Genomic DNA, 16,160 nt, shown 5'->3' on the forward strand with positions numbered 1-16,160 from the left:
TCAGTTCATTTCCCCCAGCATGGCAAGAGATCAGTAAATGTTGGTATCCCCACTGCTGCAACAGACCAAAACCAGGACTTTCTTAGACTGCTTAGCTCAATTCAACACACTGTGACACATTCCTTACAAAGTGATTTGGTTTTATTATAGGGATTCTTAAGAGAAAATTTCAACAAGTAGAACATTTTCAAACGGTCAAAAAATAACTTGTAATGCTTTGTGCATTTCATTCAACTGCATTTCTATAGGGATTGAAAGATAATATTTGCAAATGAGACACAAAGATGGTTTCTGAGTCACTTCATATAGATGACAGCAAAATGTGCTTGTTAGAATGCTGGCAAATTCTAGAGCTGTTGAAAACAGACCTGAGTTCCAAGGTCCATGTCTTGCCTTGTCGTGATTGTATGAGTGAACGCAAGGAGTTTGCAATGCATCTCTTTCCATCCCAGAACAACAGGATTCCCACCAAACCACGCGTCAAGCCAGGAAATCGGGGCTGCTGATGCTCACCTATAAAGCCAAAACAGTCAAATGAATGTACAGTACAGTGTATTCCATTTTCACTGAGGCCACTTATCAGAACACAGTTCTGAGCCAACGGTGCCCTGAGCCAATCATTTGTTAATTTTTATTTTTTCAAGTAGTCAAAAAACTGCTTTCAAGTCAGGAAAATAAAGCTTGAGACTTTTTCCATGTGACTGAGGCTTGAAGTTCCTATTTATGTTGTCAGTTTGGCTCAGTTGGGAATACTTCTCTCTGAGTCACAAGTTGTCGGTTCTAGTACCAGATGGGGACCTTGAGCTCAGTCTTAGCTGATATTCTATGGGAGTGCTTCAAAAGACATGCTAAAGCAATGTCCTACCCATCCATTTAAGTTGACGTTAAATACTCCTGGTGTCTTGGTCAACATTCCTAAAGATAAAATTGCTAATTTGATAAGAATAATCATCATATTCTTTGCATTTGATATAGCACCTTATCACATCACTGAAACATCCCAGAGTACTTCACAGGATATATTGTAAAGTGGATTGACTGTGTATTTTCTGGGTAAAACTGGCACACAGCAATGTCCCACAAACGGTCATGGAGTGAGTCAACCAATTTTATTTGGGGGATCGTTGTCCAGGACACCGGGAGCAACTCTCTTCTCGAATCGTGCTATGGGATCTTTAACGTTTACAGGCATACGGGTCCTCGGTTTAACGTCTCATCCGAGGGACGACACCATCGTTAATCCAATGTAACCCCAGCGATGCATTAGAGTGTCACCTTAGAATATGTGTAACCACAACCTTTTGACTCAGAGGGGAAAGTGCTACCACTGCATCAGGCTGACATATTTACCTCGTGGCCATTTGTAGGACATTACTGTGTACAAAGTGACTGCCACTTTGGCCTACAAATTTTACAACACTTTACAACAAAATCCTGCAAAGCTTTGTGAGATGTTTCGGCAACACAAGTTACTGTATCAAATCTAAGGATTATAAGGTGATCTTTCAGGCCAATTAGTACTCAGTCTGCACCAACCAGGTACTGTACTTTTATTTTTACAGAATCTAAGAAACTGAAAGCACTGGTCATCCCTGGTTAACCAGAGGAAATCACTGTTCTGTTATTCAGATTTTTGATGGCCAAGAATTCACACCAACAAGCCTATAAATGTATTCTTCTGAATTCAAAGTTCCTAACTTTCCCCGAATGTCATAACAACTACAAAATTACATTTGTATGTGCCTTTTATGTCAGGAAGACATCCCAAGGCACTGGACAATCAGTGTTTTGGACTCGAGATGGGGGTTGGGATCGGGGAGTGGGGGGGAGGAGGGAGGGGAAAGGAGGGTGATCGAAGGCAAGGTCCAAGAGCAGGGTCTTAAGATGAGTCTTGAAGGAGGCAAGGTGGAGTGTCTGCGGGATGGAGTTCCAGAGGTTGGGGGCAGAGTCACTGAAAGCTCGCCAGCCAATGGTGGGGCAAGGCGAGGCAGGGGACCTGGAAGAACAAATCATAGAATGTCTTCTCCTGGCCAACAATCCTACAGATAAATTGGTTGTTGACTTCATGGCCAGTTGGATATTGTTGTGAGCAAATTAGCTTCTGCTTTCATGTACAAAATACAGTCACCCCAATTTACAGTAAATCCTGTGAATCACTTTTAGACATCCTCTTGACGTAAAAGGTACTATATCAAGTGCAATAAGCATCCCCAGTGAAATTTAGAAATATTTCAGTTCCTCACTGCAACTCGACATACAAGAGTCACAGAGCAACAGAACTTCACGAAAGCGAAGTATACTTTGATGTTTCCATGAGCTGAATCTTATTCAACTCATTAATAATAAATGAAGCATTTGGGTACAAGTTCATGAGCTCATACTAGCTGTTTTTTTTAAGATTTTTTTTAACCTTTCTGAGATTAGCTGTGCATTCAGACGTTTCACACATCATAATATTACCCAAAGGGATCCCTTGTGTTTCTGAAAATTCAGAGTTAAACAAGATTGTTTTCCTCCTGTCACGTTTTTACAACAGCTGACAATTTCTAACTTCAATTTACTGAAACACTGTGACTTGTATTCTGACAATCACCCTGTGTAACACAAATGCAGAGTGCTAGCCATCCATTTTTGTGTCAAAGGATAAAGAGGTGGATGGCAAAGGAGTTCCACAGGTTTGGGATGAAGTGGCTGAGGGTACAGCCACAGATGGTGGAAAGGAGACAGCATTCTATTCAGGATATCAGAACACCATGGATTCTCAAAAAGAAACATTTCAGTGCCTCACTGCATAATACCTCGTACAAACATGCACAATTTATTTTAAAACTGATATAAAAATAATTATTTATCTTTATCCTTTCAATCACCAAATAAATATTTGTATCTTTGTTCCCATTTACTTACTAAGTCAAATGTGCCGTGGTGGTTCACCACAGATCAAAAAGATCTCAGGGTTGCTGCCTAGCTTGCGTCTCATTAGCTCATTTAAAACAGGGCTCTAAAATGGACATCACCATTCCTGATCTGAGCAGAAGGAGAATCAGAATTCAATTGCTTTTCAATGAGCACTTCAATAACCAATGTGTAAATGTCAGGAGAATGACACAGCTGTTCTTGGCTGTGATACAAAGTTGTGTGCTTAATTCTCATCATTCAGAGTCACATGATATGAATTGCCTCTTGGTTGAGGGCTTGCTACTCCTAGAACTAAAATCTCAAAAATGAGTCACCATGTTCAAAAGATGAGAAAAGGGACTTAAAATTCATATCACTCACTTCCAGTGTGAAGTGCATCCAAAACAATTATTTTTATTCGAGTAATAGCTATTTGAGTAATAGCTATAATCACTGTATTTAACATAGCACCTTATCAAAAACTGTAAGATTATTCTCACATCAAAGTTACTCAAAGTGCTCCTGAGTTTTCAGTAGTGTTCTGACTATTTATTGATGAACACAGAAGACCTGAAGTGAATGAGCAATTTTTTAATCTGAGGGATTGCCGGTCTGGATATTTAATGTACACTTGTATCTAAACAGGCAGATGGAACCTCAGTTTAACATCTCACCTGAAAGACAGCACCTACAGCATATCATCCCAGTGTCATCCCAAACTATAAGGTCAGTATAGTCTTGGTTGTATAGGGTTGAATGAACAGCCTTCTGACCCAGAGCAAGAGGGCTAACCAGAATGCTTATATTCAGAAGACCCACAACAAAGATGCCCATTGCTCTATGGGATGCTCACATTATCTCAATATTTTCACTACCAATTGAACTGTGGTGTGGGGTAACAATCAAAAATAAAACTTAAGAGAATGAACAGAAAAATTGAAAACGAATATTGTCATTCATGTGTTGGAAAAAGCACACCGAAGAAGACTGTCTTGAAATGTTGACAACCCTGACTCTTAGTGCATGTATATTATCACGTGGTGCAAAAGAAACTTATCATGAACACACCTGCCAGCAGCAGCTCTACTGCAGCTAGCTCCCCAATATCAAAGAGGTCGCTCAAGATGAAAGCCTCACTGATCAGTCGTTCTGGAAGCAGCCTTGTGCCCTGCTGGCCCTGGATAGAAATGCCCTCAATGCTCGCTTTCTTCACCTTCTCTCTGTGCTGAACATTTTTAGCCTAACAGAGAAGCAAAGGAAGCCAAACATTATTTTATTGCAAGAATTCCACTACCAAAATGCACAAAGTTCAAAAATACTTCCCAATTATGTTTTCTTCAGCAAGCATTTGACACTTGTAATGTGTTCCTTGCTATGATCCCATTAACTGTTATCTTTCATATCATTGGTTCTGCTTCAAAAAAATTGTCATTTTATAATTCAAAATGTGTTGCAGCCACTTCCCCCATTCAATTCATTCTTATTGAGAAAGTCTGTGGTTCAAAACTTACGGGGTTCTTGAAGAGGGAGATGAAGTCCGGTTTGTGTTTTTTGAGGATAAGATCTAAGAGATGGATTGCTTCAGGCTGACGTTTCCAAATCGCGTTCTCTACTGTCTGCCAGATATCTTTGTAAGGTCCCCACAAACTGGCAGCTGCAGAAAATAAACCATCAGTCAGACTTGAAAGTTGCAAAGAAAATGCAAAGCTACATTTACTGTGTCATGCAAAACATTGGACTAGGTTGGGTGGTAGGAATCTGAGGCAGAAAGACTCAGGTTTACAGCTGATACATTTATGAAATAGGACTATTTTTGCAACATGTCTATTTTGAGATTGTATTCATACTACCTAAAATTAATTTCCTTAAATTGTTTCACTTTCTAATTTACTAGGTTACGTTTCAAACAACTTGAGCTTTTCCAAGGTCAGAATTTTGTGGGCAACTTGGGTTGAAAAATTATCAAGTAAGACAGGGCATCAATTTAGCCTTCTACCATAAAAGGGCAAACCTTCAACCAGTCTGCTCCTGCTCTCTTGAATTCCTGTATTTTTAAAATCTGGCTAAAGACTTATCTCTTCAACTGTCATTTCAGCCATATTCTCCTTCCCTCCTCAGCTCTTCCCCCTAATATCAGAGACATTACCCCCACATGAAGAGGGCGATATAAATGAATTGTGGTTTTTGTTGTTTGGGCTCCCACACTTGCAATTATTATCTCCTCATCTTAGGCACTGGCATTTGAATCAGTGAGCCTGTGCAGAATCTCACTGCTTTTTTCAATCCTCAGCTCTCTTTCAAACCTTTCATCTATGCTCTGACCAAGTTCTTGTTTCCATCTATGAAACATTGCTCGACTCCTGCCTCCGTTCAGCGGCTCTGGTCTGCTCCATATCTCCTGCCCAATCCGCCCTACCATCGGTGGCTGGGCTTTCAGCCTCTCTGACCCCACACTCTGGAACTCCATCCCATGGCCCCTTCGCCTCGCTTCCTCCAAGGCCGGTCTCAAGACCCTTCTCTTCGATCGTGCCTTTGATTGACCTCCCACCTCTCTGCTTTCCCTCACCCCTAAACTACCCCTCCGCCATGCTTGGGCCCCGATACCTGACTGTTCAGCGTTTTGGGACATCCTCCTGACGTGAAAGGCGCTCTATAAATGTAATTTTGTTGTTGTTGCCTGCTTCAAACCACCCTCCCTCTGGAACTCTCTGCCAAAATCCCTCTGCTCACATTCCCTCGTCAGCTTTCAAATCCAACCTGAAGGCTGAGCTCTTCAACAGTGCTTTCACTGACCCACCTTCAAGCTCCTGTAAACTCCAATTAAATCATGACAGAAATATTAACCAATTCCCTTTCAGATGCTGATTGCAGTATTGCAGAAATCCCCCCAAAAATATTTAGCATGCAGACATAAAATATGGCTATCAAAAGTTTTGAGAACTTTTACAGGTTTATCTTTTTTTAAAAACAGGTTCCACAATTGTTCATTGAAAGCAGTTGATATGAGAATTATTTCATGGGGTTTCATCACTCCTCTAATGCTCAGGTTTAGGTGAAGCCTCAGCATAAGCCCATTATTTTATTCTCTTGTTTTGAATTAAGACTTTCAATCCCAATTGGTACCATCATGTCTTGACCAAACAATTATACTCAAAACACCTTAAACAGTTCTGTTGCATTGCCCTGCTTATTTAATAAATTATAATCCTTGTATTTGACATAGCATCTTATCACATTGTCAATAAATCTTAAATTGGCTTCTGCTACAAATACCAAATCACAAGATTTTACTGTGAAGTGTTGTGACTATTGTCTTTGTCAGCAAAAGCAGAAACAAACCTTAAATTAATTACAAATCAGGGGAGTTATTGGCCAGAGCAGTCAGTCACCCACTTTTGCTCCAAGGGCACCTAAAGTTGTCAGCCTAGCTCAGTTATAATAAATAATAATCCTTGCATTTGATATAGTGCTTTTCGCATCTTCTAGACACCGCAAAGTGCTTCACAGAATACACTATAAAGTGAATTGACTGTATATTTGTGGTCAAAATGCAGCAGTCTGCTCACAACAGTTAGTTGCATTCCTCAGTCAGAAGGCTGGGGGTTCAAATACAGTCTTCGTCAACACTCCAGCACAGAGTTGGGGGAAGAAATGCATTACCAGAAGTGCTGTCCTTTGCGTGAAACATTAAGGTGAGGTTCCATCTGCTTGTCCAGCTGTACATTTATACTATAGCATTATTGGAAAAGACAAAGGAGTCCTATCTGATAATCTCAGATAAAATTGTTCATTTCCTTTGGGGGACATTGAAGTGCATAAATTGGCTGCGGTGTTTGCCGACAAAAATATCCACTCACTGAACTTTCAGTATATGTTGTGAAATATAGTGACTTATCAGGTCATTTAGACATCTCAAAAGTACTGCACAGGATATACTGTGAAGTGTACTGACTGCATATTTTGTGGGTAAACCATAGCTGCCCATTGCACACAGCAATGTCCCACAAACAGCCATGGAGTGAGTAACCAATTTTTTTCATTTGAGAGAGGGGGATTGTTGGCCAGTATACCGGGAGAAATTCATTTCTCTTTTCAAATCATACTTCGGGATATTTAACATCCACCTGAACAGGCAGATGAGGAGCTCAGTTTAATGTCTCATCGAAGAAAGGACACATCCAACAATGCAAAACACCCGCAGCACTACACTGGAGCATCAGTTTTGAATTAAGACTTCCAATCCCAATTGGTACCATAATTTGTACCAACGATGGCTCAATCCAAACCCCAACATGAACCCACAACCTTCTGACTCAGAGGTGAGAGTGTGATATTATTGGGCTGATACCCATCAAATGCAAGAATAATTCTGATTATCACGAGATCTTTAACGTCCAGCCGACAAGACAAGAGGGGTCATCGGGTGAACGTGTCTAACCAACACAGGTGTGCGTGCGGTGCGGGTAACGTGTGTGGGAAGAAGCGGCAGCGGACCCAAAGTGGGGCTCAGGCCACTCCGGCCCGAGTCACGCTGCTCTCGGCCACACGTCTCTGAGCCGACAAAACCGCAGAGCCCGTCCACCCGCGCCCACCGCTCGCGAAGGACAGGGCACCGGAACACGCGTTGGCTTCGCTGCCAATGGCCGCCGGGAGGGCGGTTTTCTGTTTTCTTGCTGACCTGAATTTACCGCCATGGTCGGCACCGCCATGTTGAAAAGGAAGCGGAAAGGGTTCGCTGGCACCAACTGTCACCGGTGTGTGTAGGGCGCACACCCTCACGGCTCCTCCCCCCGCGCTTTCCTTTATGTTTACTCTTAGAACAAAATTACCGTTGTTTTTTACTGAGAAAAACCGCCTCAATTCCCAGGCAGTTTGCTGGGCACGAGCACTCCCTCCCTGAACGAGGGGAGGCACGTGACCACGCCCGCTGCTTGTCCGAAGTCGGACTACAACTCCCATCAGGCCGAGCGGCTAACAATGCGCGTGCCTTCTTCCCTTCCCCCCTCCACCACTTTTTTTAAACGCTTTGCTCACAACGAGGGGTTGTGACCTCTCCCACTCAATGCTCTGCGCGTCGGCCTTGAACTACGACTCCCTTGAGGCCGAGCGCCCAACCGGCTAAATATGCGCATGCGCCTTCGATCTGCTCCACCTCCGGAGCGCACGTGATTCGTTATTCTCTGTGATCACAGCACAAGAAAGCGATGCTGCAGCCAACTTTAGGCACAGGAACGTCCCCAAACAGCTCCAAAATGAGTGAACAATTTGATTTGGGTGATTGTTCACCAGGTCCCTGGGAGAGAGAAACTCCCTACTCTTTTCAGTTGTGCCATGGGATCTTTAATGTCCATCTGGACAGGCACAGGTGAGACCTTGGTTTACAACAATAACAACTTGCATTTATATAGTGACCCCTCACGCAGGGTAGCATCCCAGAGTGTTTAATGTCTCTATGTAGTTTGGGTTGACACGCCATTGTGCGGCTACCTCACCTTCTTACTGCCTCAACTGTCCTTCATAACCCCACATCCATGCCATGGCCCACTCCGCCTTTCCCCACACAACATCGCTCGGCTACGCCACTGACTCACACCGCAGGCCGCCGAGCCCCTCGTACACGCATTCATCACATCCAGGCTTGACAACGCAAACTCCCTGATTGACAGCCTCCCCAACTCCTCCCTCTACAGGCTGCAGATCATCAAAACTCTGCAGTCCTTGTTCTCGTTCGCACCAGGCTCCGCGACCCTGTCACCCCCACTCTCACCCGATTCTACTGGCTTCCCATCACACAGATGATACAGTTCAAGATCCTGGCCCTCACTTTTAAAGTCCTCCATGGCCTTGCTCTCCCCTCTCTGCGACCTCCTAAGCCCCTTCCAACCCGCCTGCTCCCTCCGCTCAGCGGGCTCCGACTGCTTCACGTCCCCTGCCTCACACACTTTACCATTGGCAGGCAGGCCTTCAGTCACCTAGCCCCCACCCTCTGGAACTCCATCCAGCAGTCCCTCTGCCTCAGCCCCTCCCTTGCCTCCTTCAAAACCATCCTCTTGTACTGTGCCTTCGGTCACCCTCCTTCCCCACCTGCCCTCCGCGATCCCGACCCCAAGCTCGGATCCGAAACACTGATTGTCCAGGGCCTTGAGATGTCCTCCTGATGTAAAAAGGGCTATACAAATGTAATTTTGTTGCATTGGAGTGTCAGCCCAGACTACATGAATTCCAAATCCCAATGTTGGGGGCATGAAACCCACAACCTTCTGACTCAGAAGCCGTGAATAGGGCCAGATCGATACACATAGGATGAGAATGGAACGAACAACAAGCCCCAATGTTTGAGACCAATTTTCACAAATTTCATGGCTTTTTGAAATTCCTTTGCATTAACACACCCCCCCCCAAAAAAAAACTGAGCCAGGCTATCACACGTGAGATGGGATTGGGGTGGGGGCTATGGTTTGGAATTGTGCTGGATAAAGAAATGGAGAGGACGACAAGACATAATACCAAGAAAAAAAGACGAATTAAGTGAACCAGACTGACACATACACTGATTGGGAGGGAAGAGAAGACTACACGTCCCATGACCCTCTGCGCGGCAGTGCGCGTGGTGTTCGGCGGGAACGGGTTGCGGTGATGTGTAGTGCGCATGCTCAGTTGTCTCCCTCCTCCTCTCTTCCCCCCCCCCACCCGCTCTCTCCTCCCCTCCCCCTCCCCCGGGTCTGAGCGCCGACTCACTGAGAGTTTCCCAGAGAAGAGAGAGAAAAAAAGATGGTGGCTGCTGTGTAAAGTGGAGCAGCGGCGCAGAGAGCGAGCGACCTATAATTATAACAGCAGAGAGGGGCACAGGCCGTACTTCTCCCTTAATCTCTTCTCGCCACCCTCGTCTGGTCTCGCCGGCTCGCCCGCCCGAGGCTCTTTTTCTCTCCCTCCCCCTAAATCAGACACACACGCGCGGGGGAAGGATTTTGTCGCAGCCGGAATCCCCGGGGCCGCGCTGGAGAGTTACGCCGACCAAGTGCTTGTTGGAAAGTCTTGGTGGAGGAAGCCGTGCGAGGGGGGAGGTGAGTGCGGAGGCCCCGGACAGTCGCAAACACACACGCGCACACAGAGCCCGGGACACCGGCCACTGCGAGGGGTAGGCTTCAATAGGGCGACCAGGCCGCGTCAGACAGCAGCGAAGGCGTTTGGGAGAGGAGGGTACGGGAAGCGCAGGAGTCTCGCCACTAGGATAGGGATGTTTGTCCTGAGGGGGGAGAGGGGACGACATAGGGCAGTTTATTTCGGAGTTTTTATTTAGGAAAAGTATCGAAATTAAACGTTTGGTTTATACAAGGGTAAGAGGGGGAAGGGGAGGGGGAGGGCGAGCCTTTTTTATTTGGGGAGGGGGTGGGTAGAGGTGATTCATTCACGCCCTCTATAGATATATAGATATATATATACAAGGGGGCACAGCGTTATTTAAAAAAAGAAAAAGAAAAGTTATTATTTTCTCATTTGTGATGGATTTCTAACTCGTTGAGGTGGCTGAGGGGGTAGGATTATTCCTGGCAGCTGACAAATTGGTCTTTCTGTTGAATGTTTACACTTAAAATTAGTCTTTTGTAACTGATGGTTAGGAAAAGCGCGCAGTTATTCTTGCATTTTTAGTCGCCTTGAACACTTTGGCCTCACGGATCCGAAGCAAGCGAGGGACTGTTCTGACGTGTTGTTATCTGGGCCCCATACATTCAAGGGTGTCCGCACAAGTGCATGTCTTCAAAGAGAGAAGAGATCATGTATCCTTACCGTTGTGGATTATGAGGCTTTTCCCCCTATGTTAGAGGTTATGGCCATTCATATGGCCCATAAGCTTTCCTTTACATTATTTGTAAACTTGACCAAGAGGGCTGCACGGGCCATTGAACAGTGAACACACAAGGCTATTAGAGTGGTAGAGGGGGGGAAAGGGGGTTAAGCTGCTTGAGATGCAGTATAACACCAACATTACATATTCAAAAATGTTGAGTTTGTGGACCAGCACAAAATGGATCTTTTTTTAAAAAAAAGCCTTGTCCTCTTTGTTCAAAATAAGAAACTGATGATGGAAATTCACAACTGAGCAGGAAGCATCTGAAGAAAAGAAGTTCATATTTAAGGCTTGACCCAATGAGCTGAAAGGTCTTGAGGAACATGTTAATTTATTTTTATTTTTCAGATGTTGGTTGGCCTGCCCTGCTGTGCATTTTGTGTGTTTTTTTCCTTTCATGCTTATACTGTCATGCTTGTATCCATAAATAAATTTAGTCACTCAGATTTAAAGGCATTACTCAAACAGCAACATAATAAAAATGTAATACTGTTGACAACTTGTTCCATGAGGGGAGGGTCCATGCAATTGACTATTTATAACGCAATAAGCTATCAACACTGAAGTTCATGGACACTAAATAAATGTAGTCAGTCATCTGAACTGATTTTTACCTTGTGAAATCTTTTTAAAAAAGTAGAGCAAAATAACTGACATCATTTTTCAAACCTTGTCATTTGGCAATGAACTAGATCAATCATTGGCATTATGGTATGTTGTAAATTTTCAGTATTTCAGCAATGCCTCCAAATGCTGAATATTGCTTGACAGATTTCCCACAATAAGCTGTTGCCAAAAAAGTAAATGGGGTTGGATTGCAGAGTGTCATGCTACTAACATTTAAAGTTTCAGATTATTTTTATGTACACTGACTTGGTTCATTTGGCGTTCTGCACAGATATAAATATCAAATGTGACTCAATAGTTTTGAAAGTGACAATTTTGGTGTTACCTTGATTGTTGGTGTGACATTGCCTTGCTTTAATCTGTTCACTCAACCCAAAAATGCATCAGTTGTAGCTTCAGACTACCTTGATCATTTTATTAAGGTCAATGTTCAAATGCTTGTAAAATTGCATATTTTCTGCACCCATATGAATGCCATGGTAAATGTAATCAAATTATTTGGTGGAGAAAGCTCAGATATTTATTTTTAAAACTGAGGTAATGTCTGATGATTAAGTACATATAAAGAAAAAAAATGAAGCTAGTTTTGTATTCATCTTATCACACATGGAAATAAATATAAAGACTTTGTTCTTTATCAATTTGGATTGAATCTTGATGGATAGAGCTATTCAATTTTCCTGACATTCCTGAAGTTTTACCTGTCGCTTTACCAAAGTACACCTTACCTAGGTGATCATCCATTATCGTATGAGTGGAGACACAATGTAGCTAACCTGCTCGACTAATGAGGCATCACGCTGAGCTCCATTTGATTGGCACCTGAGATCCAAAAGCATGTCGTCCATCAAACTTATTTTCCCTGCTCCCAATCTAGAACATGGCTCCTGCAATGTTATCCGCCTTGGCGGTCTCATGGTGGAAGTGGAACATGGAACCTCATTGTCTGTGTGCCTTTTAAATCCATTTCAACATATTTGTGACTGGGATTTAATGATATTAATACTGTGAATGGAGAAAAATGTCACATGGGAAAAATAACTGAAGTTGAATATTTTTTTTAAGAATTCTTACCAAAATGAAAATAATTTTATTGTAAAATATTGTTTCCCTGTGGGGGTGGGAAATCTGGAAAGTAATTGCCTGGGACCTGCCTTGACTATGTTGGGAAGCGTGACCAGAATGAGCTGAGTAGATCGTTTGAGTTCAGTGGAGGTAGCAGCTTTTGACCTGTCTTAAGAGCTGATGCAGAGCTGCTCAGTCCAGAAACGTGAAGCATCGGTGAGAATTGTATACTCGCTAACTGAGCATTGTCACCATTGTGTTCCGCAAACATCACAATGTCAGTGCTTAAAGATATGTTATAGTAGATATACATATTATTATGCATCCCCAGGAAGCAGTGCCACCCATAAACTTCCACATTGACCAATTGGAGGAATTTCGCTTATGATGCCAGTGATGTGTATGCCTTTCCAAATAATTTACAAACTTGGTGTTTAAAATTCTAGGTTGAAGCTAGTTGGCAATATTGATGCGCACGGACCAATGAGTTAGAGACTGAGGCACGTGTACATTGATTTTGTTGGTGGGTCTTGTTTCTGAACTGCTGTTCTGAAGGGTGCTATACTGCAAAATTTAGGGAAGAAGTTCTCTGAACCATTATCAGTGATTCAGGAACAGCTGATTCATGAACATTGCTCTCTCTGCAGCTTGCCCCATTTACCTTGCTTTTTTGCTGTGGAGCAGCTGCTCTTGAAACATGTCATCATGGCAGATCTCCTTTTCCACGTGATTGCTGTTAGTTTTGAGCAATTGAAGTAACCCGCCTTTTTCATGTTGTTAGTTGTGCCCTTTGTTGTTTCCTGCCTCCCTTTCTGATGACCGACTGGCTCATGGTAGGATATGGTTTGTAAGTGCCAGCCATTCATCCACCAGTACCTCTCCAAAGAGCCTGGACAGTGAGTGTTGCCAGATTGTTTGGCTGTGTTGGCACAGCTTAATCGTGCCTTTATCTCACATCGATTTCTAGGACTTACCATCATCATTCACTGAATAGTGATCAAGGAGAAGGACACTGATTATTTTGTGTTCTTGCTCTCTCTTGCCCACCACCGCCCCTAACCTACTTGTGCTGAAGACAATTAGAATGCATCTGCTGGAAGTCCAACAGAGATGAGCTCACTTGGTCAGACTGCGATTGAAGGAACCACTCATTTCACAAGTGTACCAAACAGGGCACGAGCATGTATGTTGCAGTTTTGTATTATTTTGCTTGTGGAGTGTGTCTCAAGCCTCGCTGTTCTCCATTGTTTTTCTGAGGAACAGGTGGCATTGCCTTTGGCTGTGTCACTGAAACTGCAATATCGGGTAGTGGTAACATTCTCCAGCCGTTTTATTAAACAAAATTATCACCAACGTATGCTTTTGCCATGGCAGAGGATCCTTGCTGCGGACGGGCTACAAAAGTAAGCAATACAGTATCTTATGTGGAACCTCACTTTTTTAATAGAAGTAATAATAACAGTAATCCCTAAATTTGATATGCCTTGCACATCAGGAGGCCGTCTCAAAACACTTCACAGGTGAGCTGTAAAGTGTAGCAACTGTCTATTTTGTGGGCAAATGCAATCCAATTTGTACACAGCAATGTCCCATAAACAGCTAAGTTAAGTGAATGACCAACTTTATTGGTACAATTGTCAGCCAGGACAACCAGGAGAAACTCAATTCTCTTTTTGAATAGTGACATGGGATCTTCAATGTCCACCTGAACGTGCAGACATTGCCGTGGTTTAACGTCTCATCTGAAGGACGGCACTTATATAATGCAGCCCCCCCCCCCTCCACCTGCACTTCATTGGAGTGTCCTGATGTGGAGCTTGAACGCACAGCTTTCTGACTCAGACAAGATTGCTGCCAACTGAGCCAGGCTGACTCACTGCTGCTCTTCACAGCATTGTTAAAGCTACTTTGTTGTGATGAACCTTTCGATTTTGAAAAGTGTTTGGCACGTTTTAAAAAAGCTCAAATAAACAGCAGTTTGAAATGGACATACTGTTTCTTTTCATTACCTGGTAGTATGTGATGGGGAGCCAAAGGGAAGCTGTTCAGCTTTCCAGCTTTGGTTATTTTTATCTTTGGGAATGGCAGGAAATTGGTCAGGGCTTCATTTTGTACATGTTTAATTTGTGCTGCTTTGAACCACATACAATAATCTCTGTTTTGGATTTTGGACGGGAAAGGGAGCACTTGAAGCAATAAGGAGGAAAATTTACTGGATGCGCTTGTTACTCTTGTTCTTGGGTAACAAACTGCAGTGCGCAATTGGCTGCTGCATTTTGCCTACAAAATAAACAGTCACTGCACTTTACAATATAATCTGTGAAGTGCTTTGAGACATCTCGAAGATGTGATAAGACGCTATATGAAAGCATAATTATTTTAATAATAACAAGCAGTCATGTTAAGGGTGCATGATTTGATACTGGTGATTGTCCCCAATCAATAAAATTTGACCCTGAGGTGAAGTAAGCCAATATCATCAATTGTTTCCGCACGCAGTGAGTTGCACTGCAACTGTTAGAAACACAGATTCCTAAGAAATAAATGCATTATCCAAATGAATTTGCCTACAAATGGCAAGGAGGGAAATGGATATGCGTAATCCATCATTGAGCATTCCATGCTGTTATATCACAGAGGTCAAGGATAGACTGTTGTCGTTGATGAGGCACGGTGTGTTTTGACCTTGTTGGAGAAATGTGTGAAGGGCATGGGGAGAGCGCGAAAAGAAGAATGATCTGCTATTAAAATTGAAATCAAGCAATAGAACTGGCAGTTAACAAATATTAAAGCATATCAGTATTAGATTCTTGACCTACAGACACCATGTTTATGAGCTTGTGATCAGTGTACCAAGTGGGATCATAATTGATTGTTCCTTTAGTTGTTGCGCAAAGGTGGAAACCTCTTTGTTTGTGGCATTAAGGTGATGCGGGCGATCCGACAGTGACTAGAAATTTTTTTCATCTTTTGCCTCTTACCTAAATATCTATAATAAAGGAGTAAACAGCATGAGTATGGGGAAATGGAAGGTAAATGGATTTGCTCTTAAAGAGCCAGCACAGACACAAACTGAATAGGCTTCTGTGGTATAAATTTCTACGGTTCTTCTGATTCAGATTTTCCCAAAAGTTTGTGTGAACCTTGCCAATGAGTTTTAGCATGATATTTGACTATGGGGATAAAGGAGGTTGTTAAAAGAGTAATCCTGTCACCTTGACATCTGTACATGTGCACTTTCCAGTTGGCACACATGTTTGTTTTCTCCTCCCCAACCCATGGGGTATGAGGGAGCATGAAATTTTAATTTATAGGGTAAACCCACTGACCCATTGTGTCCATATTAAAATTGTGTTAAGATTGCACAATATCTTGTATTGTGTTGCGCACAGTGTTTAATGCTGTTTGGAGCAGTCCTAAAGAACTTCAGTAGAACATGAGCCATTAAATATCAGGTTCAAACCCTAATATTTACTTAACATTATTGTTCGAAGCCTGTAAGGGTTCTCATCTCTGTTATATTGTATCTAAATACTGTAATAATAATCAAAAGGCGAAGTACTGCAGATGCTGGAAATCTAGTATAAACATAGAAATTACTGGGAACACGCAGCAGATCAGGCAGCATTCATGGAGAGAGGAAAATGAGTCAAAGTTTCAAGTGCATGACCTGTTCTGACGAAAGGTCATAGACCTGAAACGTTAACTCATTTTCCTCTCT

At 42.9% G+C, this 16,160-nt stretch overlaps 2 protein-coding genes across 10 annotated transcripts in view; one reads left to right on the forward strand and one right to left on the reverse strand.

The window, feature by feature from the left end:
• Window positions 1-7,791, reverse strand: part of nup205 (nucleoporin 205) — a 56,928-nt gene extending 49,137 nt beyond the window's left edge. The window contains exons 1-4 of the mRNA XM_007911233.2: window positions 7,577-7,791; window positions 4,410-4,552; window positions 3,967-4,138; window positions 369-513 (exon numbers count right to left, since the gene is read on the reverse strand). Of these exons, the coding sequence (XP_007909424.1) occupies window positions 369-513; window positions 3,967-4,138; window positions 4,410-4,552; window positions 7,577-7,607 (491 nt within the window). The 5' untranslated portion in view covers window positions 7,608-7,791. The remainder of the gene's footprint in view (window positions 1-368; window positions 514-3,966; window positions 4,139-4,409; window positions 4,553-7,576) is intronic.
• Window positions 7,792-9,641: 1,850 nt separating this feature from the next.
• The window catches only part of cnot4b (CCR4-NOT transcription complex, subunit 4b), an 85,983-nt gene continuing 79,464 nt past the window's right edge, over window positions 9,642-16,160 (forward strand). For 7 of the 9 annotated variants that reach the window (XM_042334912.1, XM_042334918.1, XM_042334914.1 and 4 more), the window contains exon 1: window positions 9,642-9,962. The gene's annotated coding sequence lies outside the window, so the exon portion shown is untranslated. The remainder of the gene's footprint in view (window positions 9,963-16,160) is intronic. The other 2 variants (XM_042334919.1, XM_042334920.1) reach the window with 1 other exon arrangement.

This window comes from Callorhinchus milii, unplaced genomic scaffold (assembly GCF_018977255.1).
Source record: "Callorhinchus milii isolate IMCB2004 unplaced genomic scaffold, IMCB_Cmil_1.0 Scaffold5, whole genome shotgun sequence".
Taxonomy (NCBI): Eukaryota; Metazoa; Chordata; class Chondrichthyes; order Chimaeriformes; family Callorhinchidae; genus Callorhinchus; species Callorhinchus milii.